Below are 21,342 nucleotides of genomic sequence, written 5' to 3'. Positions count from 1 at the left end.
AATATTATGGTTGCTCATCCCAAAATATTAATTTGCAACAAGTTAGCTCTTTCAAATGACATAATATTAAATACTTAAATAGCCTGTTCTAGAGTTCATTTTAAAATATATTGTTCTTAGTTACCATCTCTAACACACAAACTCATGCTCCACAACATTAATGCTCATTAGCTTTAACTGGTCAAAATCCAGATTGAAGCTACCCATGATTATTATACTACCCATGCTATGTGCTTCTCTAATCTGCTCTTTAATACCATGCCTACACTGCACCCGTCTCATGGCCTGGGAGCAACTCCTACCAAATGTTTGCTGCCCATTGCTGTTTCTTAGCTCCACTAAAAACAGATTCCATATTTCGTTCTTTGGATCAGAGATCCTAATTTAGCAATGTGTAGATCCCATCCTAAGTTATCAGTGTAATACTAATTCCTTTTGTTTTGCTTGCCAATCCTAAATGCCAGATATTCAGCCAGCCTCAGCCAGTTTCCCTTATGGCAATTATATCACGCATATTTATCTCCATCTGTGCCTGTATATTATCTACCTTAGTGAAAATATTCATTCAGAAAGATTGCCGTTGATGGTGTCATTTTGGTATCATTGCTTTCCAAGCTTAGTTATGTTTATCTTTATTTCATCTGCCTTCTAATTTTACTTGCCACCTTTATTTCAAGTTACTGGATTTACTTTCTTCTGATTTGAGCTACTCCTCTGGTTCCTATCGCCCTACTAAAATAGTCTAAAAACTTTCTCCAACAGCATTAGCAAGTTTCCCTGGGAGAGTATTCGCTTGTTAAGGTGGACAGATCCCACTTGCCTGAAAACTGGTCTCAATGCCTCATTAGTGGTGGCTTGTCCCCGACACTAATTCTCACGTTACATGCCCAATCTTCCTAGTCCTATACTCACTAACACGTAGCACTGTGAGTAGTCTTAAGATTACGGTTTTTCCAGTTCTGTTTTTAAAATGCCTTCCTAACTTCGTAAAATCTGCTTTCAGGATCTCATTCCTCTTCCTACCTACTTTGCCAGTACCAATGTGGACTCTGAACTTTGGCAGTTCATCGTCCCCGAGGTGGTCTTGCTGTTAATTCAACACCACACCATCCTGCAATCCCACTTATTGCTACAGGCAGCATCTGGTTTATTCCCTGATCAAGGATGCCTTTGTCACTACTGCTTTTCTATTCTTTGTCCCCTCCTGGAAAGCTGAGTCACCACAGACCTGACTATGGCAGCACTCCTCTGATGAACCATCACCCTCACTCATTTCCAAAATGGGAATGAAGCAGGATAGACTCAGAACTCCCGCGCTACCTGCCTTGCTGTCTTAGACTGGTTGCACCATCCTAATCTATTGTGTGACCACTTTTGTAAGTGTGCTATCCATATAGTTCCCTTTATCATAGGTAGACAGCATTGGTACATGAGCAACAACTGGAGTCAAAGCCCAGAGCAACCAATGACACTTCCTGCAGCTGTTTCACCTAGATGTCATGGTCCATCTATGACTTCCCACATACCACAGACATTCTTTTCTATTTGGCCAGGCTGATCTACATTCTGTAACTTTAGGAACTATTTATTATATTTAGAGTAAAGAGAATAACTTTTGTTTATTCACTGATCATCTTCCTTTGCATAAGAAAGAGCCATTTATTGGATTTAGAGAACATATTCCACAGTGTAAGATTTAGACAGCTAAACACAATTGTAAATGATAGGGAACAAAGGGATGTAGATGAGACTAGTATCAGATGAAATGGAGAATAGTGGTGATTGCAGAGCTGGAATAGTTGACAGAGTGAGGGTGAGGCTGTTAAGATAAATGAAAACTTGGTTTAAATCCAAGAAGAGTGGTCAATAATTGTAGTGAAGACCCAGGTTAGTTGCAAAGGAAATAACCTTGGAGACATTTAAGAAACAGAGTCAGATGTTGGATTGGGAAAAGGTTTTCCTGTGCATATGGGTGACGTTGGGCAGAATGACCTGACTTAACCATGAACCTTATGGCTAACTAATTCACAGTACAGTCTTGGATTAAATTGCTTTAGTGCTAGCAGTGTTATTGTACGTACACCCACTTAATCCACAAATCATGAATTAGAAATAACTGATCCTAATTTGGACAGCAAACTTTATTAGAAACTTCTTCATTCAGTTAATTCACATTTAAAACTCTGAAGGCAGCACCATCCTTACATTCGACACCCTGCAACTGCAACAATTTCCAGTTTAAAAACTAAATACATTGCTAACTTTAAAACAGAAAATTAAGCAGCATCTTAAAATGATCTGACCTATGCAGAAGTGAAAATGTCTGCAGTCCACCAGTGAAGGGCCTGGTATGGAACAGAATTATAATACATTCTCTGCACAGATAAAACTATTCCACACACATACGAGTACATTGAGGTGAACAAAATTTTTCAGCTGAATGGCGTAAAACTGTTTCTTGCAAGACCTTGTTCAAAATAAAAAGTGACTTAAGCTTTGTATGAGTGAATAGTACATGATCTCTCAGTAGTTTTTTTTTTAATTCATGCAGAACTTCACAGGAAAGTTTGCAATAAGTAGAAGCTCGTGCATACCGGCTTCGAGGCATATATTTTTTTCTTCATTTGTTATGAGCCAGATCTCAATCAGTCTAATATGACATTCATGCTAAAATTTATAGCACAGTACGAATATACAAGCCAATACTTCTGTATTTTAAAACTACCATATCAGCCCCACAGGCTGATTACCGGCATCAAGAATTTCTTCCACTTGCACATTCAGTTTTAAACAGGAAAAAGTACTAAACAATTACAAGGCATTGTCCTCAAGCTACAACCTGCTGAACATTACAGGCTGTATTTGAACAATGTAGACTTTGTAGGGACAACACGCTAAAATTACAAATGTATATAAAGTGGTTTCTTGGATTATGAAGATTTCATAATGAGATACTGCTTTACTGCTAAAATAGGAATATCTTTAACACTGGTTGCAAATAATCCTCAATTCATATGACAGGTTCTCCTCTAATTCCTATCTAAGCATTGTCTATTTGTAAGTCATATGATATTTCAAACTGTGAATCCTCCACAGATCAAAAGAAGATGTAAACTACAGCTTTCCATTGCATTGACTTTCCAGCTTAGTCCAAGTTTACTCATCACTGGTACTGCAAATAATTCTTCAGAGAAACAGGCATGGGTAGGGTCTCTATTTCATGCAGCCGTTCCTTGCCAAGAGAAAGGCGAATGGATCTTCTGCACAAGTCCATTAAAGGCAATGGCTCCGCTAAAACAATGAGAAAAAGAAACATTAGTCAAGATGTCAAAGTACTGAGTAAAGAAATCAAAAATTACAGAACAAAAAATAACTTTGCTCATGAATTTATTATGTTGGCTCTTAAACTGATGAAAATTTTCCATTTTCTTCAAAAACCTTCATAATTTTCAAATGCAAAGTTCCTTTTGAATAACACAGTCACTCTGAATACCTTATCAATAATGGGTCAAGATTCTAAGGCCCATCTTTAAAAGCACTGAGCACATACCTTTAAATCAGTAAATGCATCACAGTCACCTTCTCAAAAGGCAGCTAGATATGACTGAGAAATGGAGACCAAATAGAGAAACACAAATTCTAAAAATATATAAATTCTGTCCTTCTTTCAGTTTTAGTCTCTAGTTTTAACTCTTCCCTACTTAATTACCAAGTAGTGGAAAGAAAATTTTGCTATGCATCTACTAAAAACATAAATTATTCCTAAATATTTCATTATGTCTTTTTAAGACACTCTATTCCAATGATCTATGCATAATTGTGGGCAGACTATTCACCTGTGGAGCCCTGTAGAGTTCAATCCAAGCTTCACTGAAATCCATCCAAGTGTCTTTTCAGTCAGGTCATTCAGAAGTCGAATTCTGTCTATTACTCCCCTTCCTAAGCCAGGGGCTTTGAAGGGCTTTTGCCGAAACGTCGATTTTCCTGTTCCTCGGATGCTGCCTTACCTGCTGTGCTTTTCCAGCACCACTCTGATCTAAACTTTGTTGTCAACTGTACTATTATTATGATATCAACTAGGAGTACCTAACAGCAGAGGACAGCACTGGGAATTGGATCTTCTTGAAACGTTAAATAACTCAATCATCCAACATGTTCAAATTCAGTTTTTTACCTTAATTATTTACTGCAGCTCCAATTTGAAAACCATTTTGTCAATCTTTCTGAGAATTCTTCCATGATTTTGTTCTCAGTAACAAGATGGTAAAATTCCATAAAAACTATTCTGTGAAGTTCTGCACAGTTTGACTGCCACATCAGGACATTACTGTATGAAAGCATAACCTAGCTTCTAAACAAATCCAGTTCCGAAAGTATGCTTAAGATTACTTATAGCTTTATCATATTTGCAACTTGAAACAAATGAAACATTTCAAAACATTGACTGAAATTCTCCATATGATTCATAAACCAACAGCAAGCTAAAAATAAATATTACAACGTTATTTCATAGCCCACTAGTTTTCTTGTGATAATGTAAACTGTGAAATACAAAATGGCTATCATGCTGTTGAGTATATGCCAATTAAATGGTCATTTGAAGTTAATAAAGATCAGATAACTTCTCAGCCTCACCCCTTGGTTCAAAGATGACAAACCAGTGCGATTTAATTGGATACAGCATATTCATATTAGTGAAAGGAAAAATTGGCTGGTTTCTACTTGCAATTTACATACACTGATCTCAACTGGATATGTGATTTTCTTCACAGTTAGATAGCCTGCTGGTACTCATCTTCGAGCTTCACACATGAGTAATAGCCATTTGCACAAGACATCAGAAAGCAACTGCTGCAAACTAATGTCTGCAGAAAAGGAATAGCATGAGTTTGGTAAGAGATGTACAACCCACTCAAATAATGATTTTTTAAAAAATCCTTGTGCCTTTTAACTGCGTGCACTCTGCAAAAAGCATCAATTCAAATACATCTAAAGTCGTCACATTTCACTGATGTCTCTTATCATCAATAGTCTTTATACCAAACACAATCTGGGAGATGTTTTGCAACAGTAGCCTTAAACATCATGGAGAAGAAATATGGAGACTCAGTTTATTTTTGACTATTTTATCTTGAAAAATGCATACAATATTGAAACAACAGCGTTAACAGAGTGGAATAAAGTGAATCCACAAGATAAATAATTTAAGATTCCTTGGGCCATAATTGCATGCCATAGCACCAAATTATTCATCATGATAAATGTGATTTATGATTGCTGATTGTTCTGTATGGTTGTTTGTGAAACACAAAGTCATTTCTGAGCAAGATGCACAGAATTTTTAACTCTGAAATCAAATCCCATGAAATTAGTGTTGATATAAATCTGAAATGGCTTGGCACCAATGTAAATCGTGGGACTTAAATTGAGTTGAAAGTGAGATTGCTAGCATCAGTTCCAAGCTGATTCACTCTGACATTGATTCAATCACTCCATATTGCCACTGAAGTGTTAGCACTAAGTGAGACTTCCTGGCATGAATGCTATTGTACTTCATGACTGTATCCTACAATGCACTAGTGACACTACATTTTCTTAACAGTTCGCCCAAATCAAACAGATTAATGAGATAGTGCCAACATACTACCTACTGTATTTGAGATACATTTAATCACATGTTAAGAATGTCATGTCATACTAAGTTAAAAATCACACAACACCAGGTTATAGTCCAACAGGTTTAATTGGAAGCACACTAGCTTTCGGAGCGACGCTCCTTCATCAGGCGATTGCCACAATCACCTGATGAAGGAGCGTCGCTCCAAAAGCAAGTGTGATTCCAATTAAACCTGTTGGACTATAACCTGGTGTTGTGTGATTTTTAACTTTGTACACCCCAGTCCAACACTGGCATCTCCAAATAATGTAATACTAAGTAATGCCTACAGGTTCACTGCTTTCCCAGGCTGGGTCATTGCCCTACATGCTGAACAGGAGAAAACCTTTCATTGCTTGCTACTGATGTAAACCTAAAAAGGTGACAGCTCAAGAATGGTCCCAACATGTGAAAACAAGTAGTTACATGATGTTGTGACTATGCTGTCAGGAAATCATTCTTGACATAATATGAGATTATCTGGTTAGAATATATTTCCAATGAAATGTCAGACTTGAGAGTGTCTTCCAAACTCTAGGTATTGATAAATTGCCATTTTCGGAAAGTCCTACAAATATTTTACCAATATTAGTCTTACAGAAGGATTGTCATAGATTAGTCACAAGATTCAGGGTGTAAAGAATGAATCTTCTTGCAGGTCATAGCCATTTGATACTCGTACTTACAAATGGCAAGAATGGTGGATTGTGCAGTAAGGTTTCTTCCCCAGTGAGCAGGCTCAAGAGACTGACCTACCATTAGTAATGACTGCTTGTACAGTACCTTTCACAATGTTAAGTGTCTCTAGGCACTTATCCATCATATTCTATATTTGAGGTACAACCAGATTATGGAGCAGGTTAATGCTCCAATAGTATGGCAAGAATATACGTACTTTCAGATGAATTTCTGCCTTCAGTGCTTGTTTCATCTCTCTTACTGTGTCCATTTATGTACAAGTACTCTCTCTGGGTGAGCCACCAGCCTGTCAAGCTTGTCTTTCCTCTTACAACTTTTGACATCCAACATAGATTTTTGTCCAGTCATTACTCAGCTCCACACACGATAGTTTAGCTGTCCCACCACTGGTTTAATGCACAAATACAGATGCCTCCACAGTTGATGTGCGGACAATCACATCTCCATAGCTGTCCTCATATCCAAATGTGGTCTTAGTGTATCAGGAATCTGAAACTGTAATTGCCATCCTCAAGAGCAGCTTTCAGTCAAATATCAATCAACTTAATCTTTCTTCTCCCATAATGCTTTGCCACTCTTCACCTGCATAGTGACTTTTTTTTATAAAAAGTTAATGGTAATATTTGATCATGGGATGTGGCCATCAGTGGCCGAGCTGGCATCTATCACCCTATGTGGCTTGCCAGGGCCAATTCAAAAAGCAGTTAAGAGTCAACCACATATCTGTGGATCAGGAGTCAAAAGAAGGCCACAGCAGGTGAGGATGACAGATTCCCTTTTCTAAAGAACATTAGAAAATGGTTCTTCTGCAGAATATTAAATTTGAATCTATAATATGCTGAAGTAATGGCCGTGTAATGTTGTTGCTAGACTATTAATGCAGAAACTCAGTTAAAGGTTTTGGGACCCAGGTTCGAACCCAACCACAGCAGATGGTGAAATTTGTGAAATTTAAATTTAATAAAAATATCTGGAATCTATTGATTCAATTGTCGATTGTCAGGAAAACCCCAACTGCTTCACTAATGTCCTTCAGGGAAGGCAATCTGTCAACTTTACCTAATCTTTCCTATATGTGACTCCAGACCCACTGCAATGTGGTTGACTCTCAAATGCCCTCCGAAATGGCCCAGGAAGCCACTTAGTTGTAACAATAACTTCAAAAGTCTTAAATAAATGAAATCAGACCAACCACCGGGCATCAACCGAGGCACTGGAAACAACAATAGAAACAGCCCTGTTGTCCCAGAAAATTCCTCCTTTCTAATAACTGGGGGCTAGTGTCAAAATTGGGAGAGCTATCTGACAGACTAGTCAAGCAATAGCCTGACCGTCATACTCATGCAATTATATCTTACAATGCGCCGGACACCATAATTACCATGGTCCTTGGACTCCTCCATCGCCAGACCATAGCAACACGACGGTTGGAGGAAGAGCGCCTCATCTTCCGCCTAGGAATCCTCCAACCACAAGGGATGAACTCAGATTTCTCCAGTTTCCTCATTTCCCCTCCCCCCACCTTGTCTCAGTCAAATCCCTTGAACTCAGCACCGCGTTCCTAACCTGCAATCTTCTTCTTGACCTCTCCGCCCCCACCCCCACTCCGGTCTATCACCCTCACCTTGACCACCTTCCACCTATCGCATTTCCAACACCCCTCCCCCAAGTCGCTCCTCCCTACCTTTTATCTTAGCCTGCTGGACACACTTTCCTCATTCCTGAAGGGCTTATGCCCGAAACGCCGATTCTCCTGTTCCTTGGATGCTGCCTAGCCTGCTGCGCTTTTCCAGCAACACAATTTCAGCTCTGATCTCCAGCATCTGCAGTCCTCACTTTCTCCTCCACCATAATTACCATCCCTGGATACATTCTCTCCCATCAGCTGGACCAACCCAGCAGAGGTGGTGGCACAGCAAACAGTCGGAAGATAGTTGCCCTGGGAGTCTTCAACATCAATTATGAACATCATGAAATCTTGTGGCATCAGGTTAAGCATTGGCAAGGAAACCTCCTGCTGATTACCAACTTGTCCCTCCTTTGATGAATCAGCACTTCTTCGTGTTGAGCAATACTTCGAAGGACAGCCAGAGGCGGCAATGACACAAAATACTCTGGGGAATTTCAATGTCTACACCAAAGGTTGCTCAGCAGCACCAAGTGGTGACAGAACCAAGAGGAGGGAGAAACATACTTGACTTCATCCTTACCAATCCTCCAGCTGCAGACACATCTGTCCATGACAGTATCTGTAAGAGTGAGCACCACAGTCCTCGTGGAGAAGTAGCCCCTCCTTCACTTTGAGAACACTCCCCATTGTACTGCGTGTCACTTTCACTGTGCTAAATGGTAGAGACTTCAAGCAGACCTAGCAACTGAAAACTGGCATCCATGAGATGCTGTGGGGTCCCCTCAATAGCAGAATTGTACTCCAGCACAATCTAGAATTGCCTAGCACATACCCCACTGAACCATTATCAACAAGCCAGGGTATCAACCCTAGTTCAATGGAGTGCAGGTAAATATACCAAGAGCAGCACCAGGCATACCTAAAAATGAAGTGTAAACTTGATGAAGCTAGCAACAGGACTACCTTCATGCCAAACAATATAAAGCAGCAAGTGATAGACAAAACTAATGATGCCACAATGAACAGAACAGATTTAAGCTCTGCACTTCTGCCACGTCCAGTCATGAATGCTGTGGACAATTAAACGACTCACTGGAGGAAGCCTCACAAATATTGCCATCCTAGATGGAAGTGCCCAGCACGTTAGGGCAAAAGATAAGCCTAATAAATTTGTAGCAATCTGCAGCCAGAAATGTTGAGTGGATCATTCATCTCCAGTGGTCCCCAGCATCACAAAATGCAGTTGTTATTCAGTACAATTCATTCCACATGATACCAAGAAACAGTTGGGCACACTTAGATAAAACAAAGACTAAGGGCTTTGTCAACATTTTGGCAACAGTACTGAAGACGAGTGCTTGAAAACCTGCTGATTCCCTAGCCAAGCTCTTCAGTACAGTTGCAGCACTGATATCTACTTGACAACATGGAAAATTGCCCAGGTATGTCCTGTATGCAAAACATAAGGCAAATCCAATCCCACCAATTGCCACACCATCAGTGATGCCTAGTTTCGGTTCCACCAGGACCACTCATCTCCTGACCTCATTACAGCCTTGGTCCAAATATGGGTAAAAGGACCTGAATTCCAGAGATGGTGAAGTGAGTGTGACAGCCCTTGATATCAAGACCATATTTCACCAAGTGTGACATTAAGCAACCCCAGAAAAAATTGGAATCGATGGGCATCAAGGAGCAAACTCTCTCTAATTGGAGTCATAGCTGACACAGAGAAAGATATCTTTGGTTGTTGAAGGTCAGTCATTTTAGCTCCAGGACATCTCTGCAGGGATTCTTCAGTATAGTGTCCTAAATCATCTTTAGCTGCTTCATCAATGACCTTTCCTCCATCACAAGTCAGAAGTGGAGATGTTTGTTGATAATTGCACAATATTCAATATCATTCATGACTCCTCAGATACTGAAGTATTTCATGTTCAAATGCAACACTGTCTGGACAATATCCAGGCTTGGGCTGATACGTGAAAAGTAGCATTCACATTCACATGTGCCAGCAGTGACCATCTCCAATAAGAGAACCTAACCACCACCCCTTAAACATTGAATGGTGTTACAATCACTTAATATCCCACTGTCAAGATCCCAGAGTTTACCATTGACCAGAAATTCAACTGATTCACCATATAAACGTGATTGCTACAAAAGCAGAGTAAGAAAAAAATCACACAAGACCAGGTTATAGTCCAACACGTTTATTTGGAAGCGATCGATTTCAGAGCGTTGCTCCTTCTTCAGGTGGTTGCAGAGTATAAGATTGTAGGACACAGAATTTATCGCAAAAATCTATAGTGTAATGCAACTGAAATTATATATTGAAAAAGACCTGGATTGTTTATGTCTCTCATGTTTTACAGTGACCATGTTGGTTTCAGTTCTTTCATATGTAAATCGCAGAACTTTCTTAAAATTAAAGTTAACTTGAGAATGTAACATTAAGAAAGCTTTGTGATTTACATATGAAAGAACTGAAGCCAACATATTCATTCTAAAAGAGGAGAGACTTAACAATCCAGGTCTATTTCAATATATAATTTCAGTTGCATCACACTGTAGACTCTTGCGATAAATTCTGTGTTCTATGATCTTATACTCCACAACCACCTGAAGGAGCAACGTGCTGATATCCAGAGCTTCCAGATAAACTTGTTGCACTATAACCTAGTGTTGTGCGATTTTTAAAAAACTTTCTACACCCCAGTCCAACTCCAAATCATGACGACAAAAGCAGATTAGACACTTGGAATGCTGCAGTGAGTAATTCACCTCCTGACCCTCCAAGGGCTTTTGCTCGGAACATCGCTTTCGAAGCTCCTTGGATGCTGCCTGAACTGCTGTGCTCTTCCAGCACCACTAATCCAGAATCTGGTTTCCAGCATCTGCAGTCATTGTTTTTACCTCCAAAATCTGCCACTATCTACAAGACACAAGTCAGGAATATGCTGAAATACAGAGTTAATGGCAGGGCCCTGGGGAGTGTTGATAAACAGTGACTCCTAGGGGGTTCAGGTGCTTAGTTCATATTTACTTGAAAGTTGCATCCAGTATAAGTCGAGGGTATAATTTTAAGGTGAGAGGATAAAGATTTAAAAGGGTTCAGAGTGGCAACGTTTTCCACACAGAGGATGGACCATCTGTAGAATGAATTGCCAGAGGAAGATACATGTACAGTTACAACATTTAAAAGACATCTGGACAGTACATAAATAAGAAAGGCTTAGAGGGATATGAGCAACACACAGGCAACTAGTTTAGTTTAGGAAATCTGGTTGGCATGGATGTGTTGGACCAAAAGGTCCGTTTGCTTTGGATAACTCTATAACACCTATCTGGATGAGTACAGCTCCAACACCACTCAAGAAGCTTGACATCATCTAGGTCAAAGCAGCCCACTTGATTGGTACCACATCCACAAGCATCCATTCCCTCCAACACTACAGCCATGTGTACTATCTACAAGATGCACTGCAGAAATTCAGCAAAGATCCTCAACTAGCACCTTCCAAACTCATGACCACATCCATCCAGAAGATCAGGGGCAAACAAACAAACAAACAAACAAACAATCTGCAAGCTCCCCATCAAGCTATTCACCATCCTAACTTGGAAATACATTGCCGTTCCTTCAGTGTTACTCAGTCAAAATCTGGAATTCCCTCCTTAAGGCATTGTGCTACCAAAAGTGCACACAGCACAGGTTGAAGAATGGAGCTCACCATCACCCTCTCAATTGCAACTAAGAACAGGGGCAATACACGCTCATGTCTCTGAGTGAATTTTTAAAAAACATTTTGCTCTATGGTTACTACTAGGCCTGAATTTCTCTAGCACATTCGGTCTTTGGTTCACATTTCCAGTATCTACAGTATTTTGCTTTTTACAGGGCAACCTCAGTTATCCGAATGTCAATTATCCAGAGTTTGGATTATCTGAACAAGATTTCAAGGTCCCGATGTATTATCCAAACATTCGATTAGCCGAATAAAATACTCCCCGCCCGTGTCATTCGGATAACCAAGGTTTTTATAACGATTGACAATTACATGGTTGTCAATGGTCTTGCTTTTATTTCCAGATTTTGATTGAATTTAAATTTCACCATCTGCCACAATGGAATCGAATTAGTGTCTCCAGATTATTGGTCCAATGACATTCCTTTAGGCTACCACTTCCCAACTCGCTCTTAAAAATTTCTTCCTTTTGTTTTGTGTCAAGTGCAGGATTCTTTGATAGCCATGCTTGAGAACCTTACTAGGGGATATAATCAAAATATTAGATAAATGACTGTTTGAACTAATTATTGATAGTCATTGTACCTTGATGATAAACTTCCTATTCTCAAACTACAGGTCAGAAATACTCTGTCAACCTGGGGACCCACAGTTTTTGAAGGAAGGGTAGTTTTGGATATGCTTACCTTATCCTCTAAGATCTTTTACTAATCCTCTCAACTTAAAGCCAAATATCCATTTAGCTCTTGAACTCATACCCCAGTCTGTTTGAAAACAGGTTCTCATTATCTTTATGGGAGTCCGTTAGCTCAGTTGGCAGGACGACTGGTTTGCAATGCCAACAGTGTGGGTTCAGTTCCTAAGGTTACCAAAAAGGACTCTCCTCCCTAACAGCTCCCCTTGCCAGAGGCATGGTGGTGCTTAGGTTATACTACCATCAGTCACCTCTGTAATGAGTGTGCAGCCCCATGAGCTGGGTAAAATTATAGTGACTTTACTTCACATTATCTTTATCAAAAACCTGACAGTAGCTATAAATGTTTCTTTCCCCCCATTATCTCTCCACTCATTACTCTATCTCCATTTGTTGCCACATTTACAACTTACCTCACTCATCTGGGTATGTTTGGGTTCATTTTGTCCCTTTGAGGAACAACAAACATTTTGCTTAGCCTCAACAGACCAAAATCAACTCCCTTGTCCACCCCCTCCCCAGAAGGCCAAATGAACCTGTCGACATTTCTGTCTGTGCCTTTGGAGAAAAAAACAACTTTGCTTTGAGGTCCGTTCAGGCCAAGTCAAGCTCCTCCCTACTCCAGAGGCCCAAAATCAGTGTGTTTACAGATCTATTTGGGTCCCCTTTCAAAAGGTCCTTTTTAAACATTTTCTATTTTCACATGTGCAGAGAAAAGGATATTTGACCTGCATTTGAAAATTACTTTTCAACTAAAACCTGCTTTATAAAAGATTTTTCTAAAATCTTATGATACTTCAAGTTGAAAGTACTCATATATAACCCAAATGATTACAAATCATTGCATTTTACTGCTCTTGTCAAATGGCTTTTATACTTGCTCATCTCAAACAGGAAATTCCTTGTCAGCCAAATTTGGTGCAATTTAATATGATCTATTCCTTCAGTGAACCATTAAAACAAGTCTTTTGCAACTTTCCCATAATGTCTTGTATGCTAATTTCTGCAGCTTTGTGCAAATTGTATTACATTTCTTGAGAGCTAGAAGCAGTAATTCACCAGCATTAAAGAAAAGCATGTTTAAAATCAGACCTAAGCCAACATTATAGATCCTACCTTTGGGATTTAACGTTTCTTGGCTAGAGGAGGATGAAACTAGAAATCTACCAGTTATCTCACTGATGATCACCAATTGTCTCTCACAGAGCTCTATTGGAGTACAGGATCAGGTATAGTGGCTCTGTTCTCTGCAGCTATTTAGCCTGCAATGCCAAATGGCCATTGGGCAAGATATCAGACAGCTAGTAGTAACCAAACTCCAGTCAGAGTTAAGGAGAAGGAAAGTTGGTGTTAGAAAGGAAAGAGAAGAAAATGAAATGCATGAGAATTCTGTACAGTCATAACTTGCTAATGGGTTCTGACAGTACAGAATGACATGAATAGCCTACCAAGAGTAAAAGATCTTTCAGAAAATAATAAAAATTCATGACTTAAAGAAACATCCAAATGTAAAACTTAGTTCACTACAAATTAGGAGCAGCAATTGTCAAGAACAGTTTGTTTTAAGTTGCATCCTCTCTCTATCAAAATGAATGCTTAATTTAGAATTTTTGGCACAATTAATTTCATGCTATATATTCTGATGCAATGCTACAGTGAGAGCAGGTAATGTGCGATGTTGTGGTATCAACAAGTCGGTATTACAGAGCCATATAGCTCTGAATAATTTTGGCTGACTCTAGGTCAGAACAATGTTCGGGCAGATCTGGAGTTATAGGCTAAGGGGAGTGGGTGCAAAACACACCACTTGGTGCAAGATTCTTTCCTTTAATACTTAATCATCAGTTGTAATTGAATAAAACATGCCACTCCTTGCTTGGATACGCAGGGGGTTTCAAAAGGGTAACGAGGGAAGTCCAGGGTAGGGAGCAAAGCATCAATGGAATCTCTGCAGAGGTATACTGCACCCCACCAAACATTTCTTTCTTCCATTTACCTGGAGGGTTCCTTTTTTTTCCTCGATTGGCTGTCGAGCAATTTAGCAGGGAAGTAGAGATTAAATTTCTGTTCAAATCCAAGTCAAAATGCCCATTGCTATTTTGGTTGGAGGACTCTTGGTTATCAGGGATCTGATTTTTAGATCAGGAAACCTTAGTTTTAATCTTGATCAGGAGAATATTAGAGAGGCTAATGGCTAGAGAGGTCACTGAAGCAGCATACACTGGAGTTGTATGTTGGAACCATAGAGAATTTCACAGAAATTGAAACATTTTGATCCCTGCATTTGGATCCCTCTGAACCACGGCCGTGAAAATCAGAAACGTCAGGGGGCTCTGACTTAGTTATCGATTGAATTGAATCATTTATTGTCACGTGTATTCAATACAAAATACATTAAAACAGTGTACTGTCATCATGCATAGGCACCATTCACATTAACTTAAAATAAAAAGGTAAAGGTCACTTCAAGAGAGTCTATCTTTTCCTTCTCTGCTGCTACAGTCCCACCCAGGCTACCCAGAGTCTGGTCCAGGCTACACCAGCCCACGCCACGCAGAAGCGACACTCCTGTCCAAGCGAAACCAGCCCACTCCACATGGAAAAATCCTATTTCAGGCTTCACAGGCTTGCAGTTTCTGTTGCCACGCTGCCTCTGACGAGCTGTTCTTTGTTTTATTCTAGGTATTCTTTAAAGTAATGGAACAGATTGGCATTTCTATAGCCATCAATATGCCTTCAGATGGTTTGCTGCCTCATTGGTGGCAGGGCAATAATGTTACAAAACAGCTGAAGGACATTCTTCCGGGAGTGTGCGAAATACCCAAGGTCATAAACTACATCAGTACGAACAATATTGTTTGGAAATCAGATGTGGGGTTGCAACTGAAAATTAGGAGCCACGTAGAAAATTAGCAAGCGGGTTCTCTGGTACCACATGCAAATGAGTAGAATTAGGAAGATACGACAGATGAATGCACAAGTTAGAAATGCAGTTCAGGAACAAGGCCCTTAACTTTCTGGAACACTGGGATACACTAGTGGAGATAGCACCTGTATAAACTAGGCAGATTGAATTTAAATAAAGCTGGGTCTGAGTTCTTTGGGGAATTTTGCTAGGGGTATTGAGGAAAGTTTAAACTAATTCAGCAGCAGTGAGAGAATCAGAATATTAGGAATTAATACTAGGGTGTACCAGACATTGAAAGGCAGATAGCACTAAAAGAGACAGCTAAGCCGATAGGTGGAGTCAAAGTAAAGGAGAAAGTAATGAAAGTCTAAATCAGGGTTTTACTGCATATGTGAATAAAATGAATATAGTTCATAAGATTGGAAAGTGACAGATACATATAGCCATGTGAAATTACGATGTTTTGGCAATAACAGGAATCTAGTTCACGGAAGGTGTTGAATATCTTAGGTTACAAGATGTACAGAAAAAAGGAACGGAAAACAGGTGGGGTTGGCATTTTTGTTTAAGGAGACCACACAGAATATGCTTCAGGGAGTTTAAGGTCAAAATCAATTTAACTAGAGCTAAGGAATAAAGAGGATGTAATTACATTGCTTGGTGTAACGTACACAATAGTGGAAAAGACAGTGAATTATACAGTATTGAGCCGTGTAGCATGAAAACAGACCCTTTGGTCCAATTTGTCCGTGCTGACCATTCTGCAAACTAAACTCATCTCATTTGCCTGCGTTTAGCTCATATCCCTCGGAATCTTTGCTACTCCATGGTGGTGGGAATGCTTCCTACCCAAGGCGGCTGGCAGCAGGAGGTTTCTTTGAAATGGCAGTCTGAGGAGGGTCCAATGGTGGCACAGCTCCAGGACATGGCTAGGCCCGTGTACCAGACAACAGAGACAATGATGTTCTGGCTGCAATGTGGAAGCAGATCATTTGGCCCAGTAAGTTCACACTGACCACACTGAGGGACAGAGGGATCTGGATGTGCAAGTACATAGATCCCTCAAAGTTGCCACCCAAGTGGATAGGGTTGTTAAGAAAGCATATGGTGTTTTGGCTTTCATTAACAGGGGTATTGAGTTTAAGTGCTGCGAGGTTTTGCTGCAGCTCTACAAGTCCCTGGTGAGACCATACTTGGAATATTGCATCCAGCTTCGGTTGCCCTACTATAGGAAAGATACAGAGGCTTTGGAGAGGGTGCAAAGAAGGTTTACCAGGATGCTGCCTGGACTGGAGGGCTTGCCTTATGAAGAAAGGTTGAATAAGCTTGGACTTTTATCTCTGGAGAGAAGGAGAAAGGGAGGAGACCTGATCGAGGTGTATTAAAAAAAAGAGGAATAGATAGAGTCAATAGCCAGAGACTTTCCCCCAGGGCAGGATTGACTGGTATGAGAAGTCATAGTTTGAAGATATTATGAGGAAGGTATAAAGAAGATGTCAAAAGGTAGGTCCTTCATGCAGAGAGTTGCGAATACATGGAATGCGTTGCCAGCTGAGGTGGTGGAAGCGAAGTCATTGGGGACATTTAAGTGACTATATTTTACATTAGGATTAAGTTTCAGCACAACATTGTAGGCCTAAGGGCCTGTCCTGTGCTGTACTTTTCTATGTTCTATGACCCTCTGAACAGCATCTCACCTAGACCCAACCCCTTACCCACTCCCTGCAACCCTGAATTTCCCATGGTTAATCCACCTAACATGCACATCTTGGACTATGGGAAGAAACCACAGCACCCAGAGGAAACCCACACAGCAATGGGGAAAACATGCAAACTCCATCCTGACAGTTGCCCAAGGTTGGAATTGAACCTGGGTCTCTGGTGCTGAAGGCAGCAGTGCTAATCACTAGCCACCATCCCACCCTTGTGCACCCTCTCCAATTTAGTATTATCCCTCCTATAGCAGGGCGAATCGCAACATGACATCTCAACTCCTACACTCAATGTTCTGAGTAATGAAGGCAAGCATGCCAATTGCACTCTTTACTACTCTATCCACATAGAGAAACAAGAGAGACCAAGAAAAATGGTACAGAACTGTAAACATCATAGATCAGTTCTAAATAAGGTTTTATTTAACTGTTATTCCAGCCCCTATATGGACGTGTAAATGGCAACAAGGCTCAGCATTCTTAGATTGTGCTCAGGAATATTTCCGATAGTAATGACAATCCTAGATGAAAGGAGGCACTGTCCGACCTTGTTCTTAGGAATGGCATGAGCCACGTAGCTTACATGACAGCAGAGAAGCATTTAGGGAACAGTGGGCTTTGAATCATTTGGTTTAGGGACAGTGAAAAATAATGTTGGTCAATCGAGAATAAAAATAAATTAACTGATGGAGAGCAGATTTTCATGAAACAAGAATAGAGATGGGTCAGACAGAATGTAACCAAAACGCTTGGTTGGAGAAGCAGCAGCTGAACTTTGGGCTACTTTCAAAGAGGAGATGGTTTGGGCACAGTCAAGGTACAATCCCTCAAAAGAAACAGGTAAAGGAATCCAGATAGCAAACACAGAAATTAAGTTACACAACAGAAAGTATATTTATGACAGGTATTGGGTAGTAAACAATTGTGAACCTTGTGGACAAGCATCAGCTTCAGAAGACAGGTGGAAAAAAAAAGAGAAGCAGGAACACAAGAAAAAAAAAGGACTCGCAGCTAATGAAGAAAATCTAAAGACTATTAAAAGCAGACCATTAGTAAATAATGATAAAAGGTGAAGTGGGTCTGAGGAGAGATCATAAAGGTGACTTGCAGAGAAAGGCAGCATGGTGGAGGCATTAAGTGAATATATTGCATTGTCTTCATCCACCAGGCAGATACAGCTCAAGCCATGGTGACAGGAGCAAGATTTGAAAACTGATAAGGTGGTGTATTGAACAAGTGGGCAGTTCTGAAAGCTGACGAGGCACTGAGTGCAGATGAGATACATCCAAGGATATTGCAAGACGACTAAATGGATATTGCAGAAGCACCAGCAATTATCCTTAGATCCTCACAGGATTCAGTGAGGATTTAGAAGGATACAGAACTAAACATTATAACCGTAATCAAGGAACTGTTGTAAAGATTATCCAATAATCATGGATGAGTCAATTTAACTTTGCAGAATTTTTATCATATAAGAGGCAGCCGCCATTTGGTCCATCATGCCTACACCTGTCATTTTCCCATACCCCTGCACACAACTGCTATCCAAATGACCATCTAATGTCTCCTTGAATGCCTCAATTAAACCCACCTTAAACACATTTCCAGACCGCACATTCCTTAACCTAACAAAGTGTGGCATGAAAAAGCTTTTTCTCAACTCTTTGAAACTATGTTCTTTCATTCTTGATTCTAACCCTTTCGATGCTGTCCAACCCTCTCATGATTTCGCAAACCTCAAATCAGATCTCCCTCTCAGCCAGGGGGAACATCCCAACTTTTTCAATCTTTCCACGTAGCCAAAGTTTCACACTAAGAACCACACTTAAATTGCTTCTGTCTCTCTCCACTGCATTCACAATCTTCCCAAAATATAGTGACCACAGTTGTACACAATACTTCAACTGGGACCTAACAAGTGTAATGTAAAGTTCAAGATCAGCTTTTTGATCTTGTACTCTATGCTCTTTTTAACAAAGCCACGAACATTGTACGCTTTTATTGCTCTTTCAAACTGTCATGCCACCTTCAATTTTCTGTGCACATTATATATACACTCAGGTCCCTCTGCTCCAGCACCCCCTTTAGAATTGTACCCCCTCTTTCACATTGTCAGAAGAACAATGAAAGACAATGATGCATCAATTCACACTTCTCTGCACAGAACTTCATCTGCTGCCTATCAACCTACTCAACCTTGTCTATTTCATTTTTGAGTTCAACACTATCCTCCTTTCAATTTATAGTTCTTCCAAGTTTAGTATCATTTGAAGTTGTCTCCAGTATACCATATCATTAATATCTAATCAGGAAAAGCAAGGGTCTCAATATCGACCCCATGGGAACTCCACTATAAACCTTCCTCAAGCCCAAGAAAATATTAATTTACCATTGTGTGTTTTCCATCACTCAACCCAATCTTGTATTTGTGTTGCTACTGTCCCTTTCAATTTCACCTATAAACTTTACTCAAATCTGTCCTGAGGCACTATATTAAATTCCTTATGGAAAACCAATGTACGCTATGTCAAAAGCATCACCTTCATCAACTCTTCCTGTAATCTGTTTGAAAGGACTTCAAGTTAGTAAAACACAACTTTCCCATTGGAAATCCATGCCCACTCTTTCTAATTAACCCACCTTTTTTCCATGTTATTACTGATTCTGTCTGCATGTTTGTTTCCAAATGTTTACTGATTACTGAACGGAGTGGTCTGTAATTACTGGATCTATCCTTAGAATTGTTTTAAACAAGACCATAATGTTTTCAATTCTTAAGTCTTCTGGCACTCTTGTGCCTCTAATTTCTACCCTCATTTCCTTCAAAATCCTTAGATGCATCTCATATGGTGCTGGTGTCTTGTTAGCTTTAAGTGTCAAAAACCTATCCAAGACTTCTTCCTTATTAATTTTTAACCCTGGATGAAGGTTTTTCATGGAATTCCTTAGTGGTTGGTTCCTTGCTATTCCTGATATAAAAAATTGTCTAGATCGTGGGGTGTGTAGAGGGCAATTTCAAATCTTGCAGACATCATGAAATTTGAAAGTATTGTCAACTCTGAAGAGGAGAGTGCCAAGTTAGAATTGGAGAAAGTGAACAAAACACAGCCCTAAGTCACTGTCATTAAAAGAAGTGGTTAGGCCTGAGCTCAAATAAAAGAGTTGGGTGTAATTAACACTGACCTTGGTCTGGTGGGACACATTCTGAGCTGACTGTTGGAAATCACACCAAAATGTCAAGCGGAGGCAGGTTCCCTTGCAGGAGGTGGAGTAGGAGGAGGTCATTTGGCTCTTTGAACACACTCCACCTCTATACCTCATTACCCTGACCTCCCTTGCCAACCAAAGATCTATCGAACGAGTCCTGATAAATTTAAAGATGCAACTTCCACTACCTTTTGGAAAGAGAATACCAGACTCGGGGCGGGGTAGGGGAAATCATCTTAGTCTTAAAAGGGAAAAATGTTTATTTTTAAACTTTGTCCCTGGTTTTAGTCTCTCCCACAAGAAAGAACATCTTCATATCCATCTTTACCAGTTCACCAAAAACCTTATACTGTTTGAATAAGATCATATTCCATTCTTCCAAACTTCAGCTGATACAGGACCAGCCTCTTGAACATTTCTCTATCCCAGGGACAAGTGAATTTGCACAGACTGGTTTCTAAAGCAATCATTTATTTTTTCAACACAAACTAAAACTGCATACAATACTCCAGATATGATCTCACCAATCCAGTGTACAGTGGCAGTAAAACTTCCTTACTTGTATATTACATTCCTCTTACAATTAACAAGATTCTATTTTTCCTAATTCCTTGCTCAAATGATGTACCATCTTTCATGTATCAGCACACTCAGATCCCTTTGTATCAATGAGTTTTTCAAATCTCAATTCTGGTTTCCTTTCTATCGGAAAGATGGTGTGAAACTTGAAAGGGTTCAAAAAAGATTTACAAGAATGTTGCCAGGCTTGGAAGATTTGAGCTATAGGGAGAGGTCGAATAGGTTGGGGCTATTTTCCCTGGAGCATCAGAGGTTGAGGGGTGACCTTATAGAGGTTTACATAATCATGTGGGGCATGGATAGGATAAATAGACAAAGTCTATTCCCTGAGGTGGGGGAGTTCAGAACTAGAGGGCATAGGTTTAGGGTGAGAGGGGAAAGATATGAGCTGCCAGAGGCAGTGGAGGAGGCTGGTACAATTGCAACATTAAAAAGGCATTTGGATGGGTATATGAATAGGAAGGGTTTGGAGATACGGGCCAGGTGCTGAGAGGTGGGACTAGAT

At 40.0% G+C, this 21,342-nt stretch overlaps 1 protein-coding gene across 6 annotated transcripts in view; it reads right to left on the bottom strand.

The window, feature by feature from the left end:
- Window positions 1-2,102: 2,102 nt before the first annotated feature.
- Window positions 2,103-21,342, bottom strand: part of LOC140479024 (SPRY domain-containing SOCS box protein 1-like) — a 214,301-nt gene continuing 195,061 nt past the window's right edge. For all 6 annotated transcript variants that reach the window (XM_072572803.1, XM_072572800.1, XM_072572804.1 and 3 more), the window contains one exon: window positions 2,103-3,291. In XM_072572803.1, the coding sequence (XP_072428904.1) occupies window positions 3,164-3,291 (128 nt within the window). In that variant the 3' untranslated portion in view covers window positions 2,103-3,163. The remainder of the gene's footprint in view (window positions 3,292-21,342) is intronic.

This window comes from Chiloscyllium punctatum, chromosome 6 (genome assembly GCF_047496795.1).
Source record: "Chiloscyllium punctatum isolate Juve2018m chromosome 6, sChiPun1.3, whole genome shotgun sequence".
NCBI classification, from domain to species: domain Eukaryota; kingdom Metazoa; phylum Chordata; class Chondrichthyes; order Orectolobiformes; family Hemiscylliidae; genus Chiloscyllium; species Chiloscyllium punctatum.
Note: the sequence above shows the minus strand (reverse complement) of the source record. Positions and strands in the feature narration are given on the sequence as shown.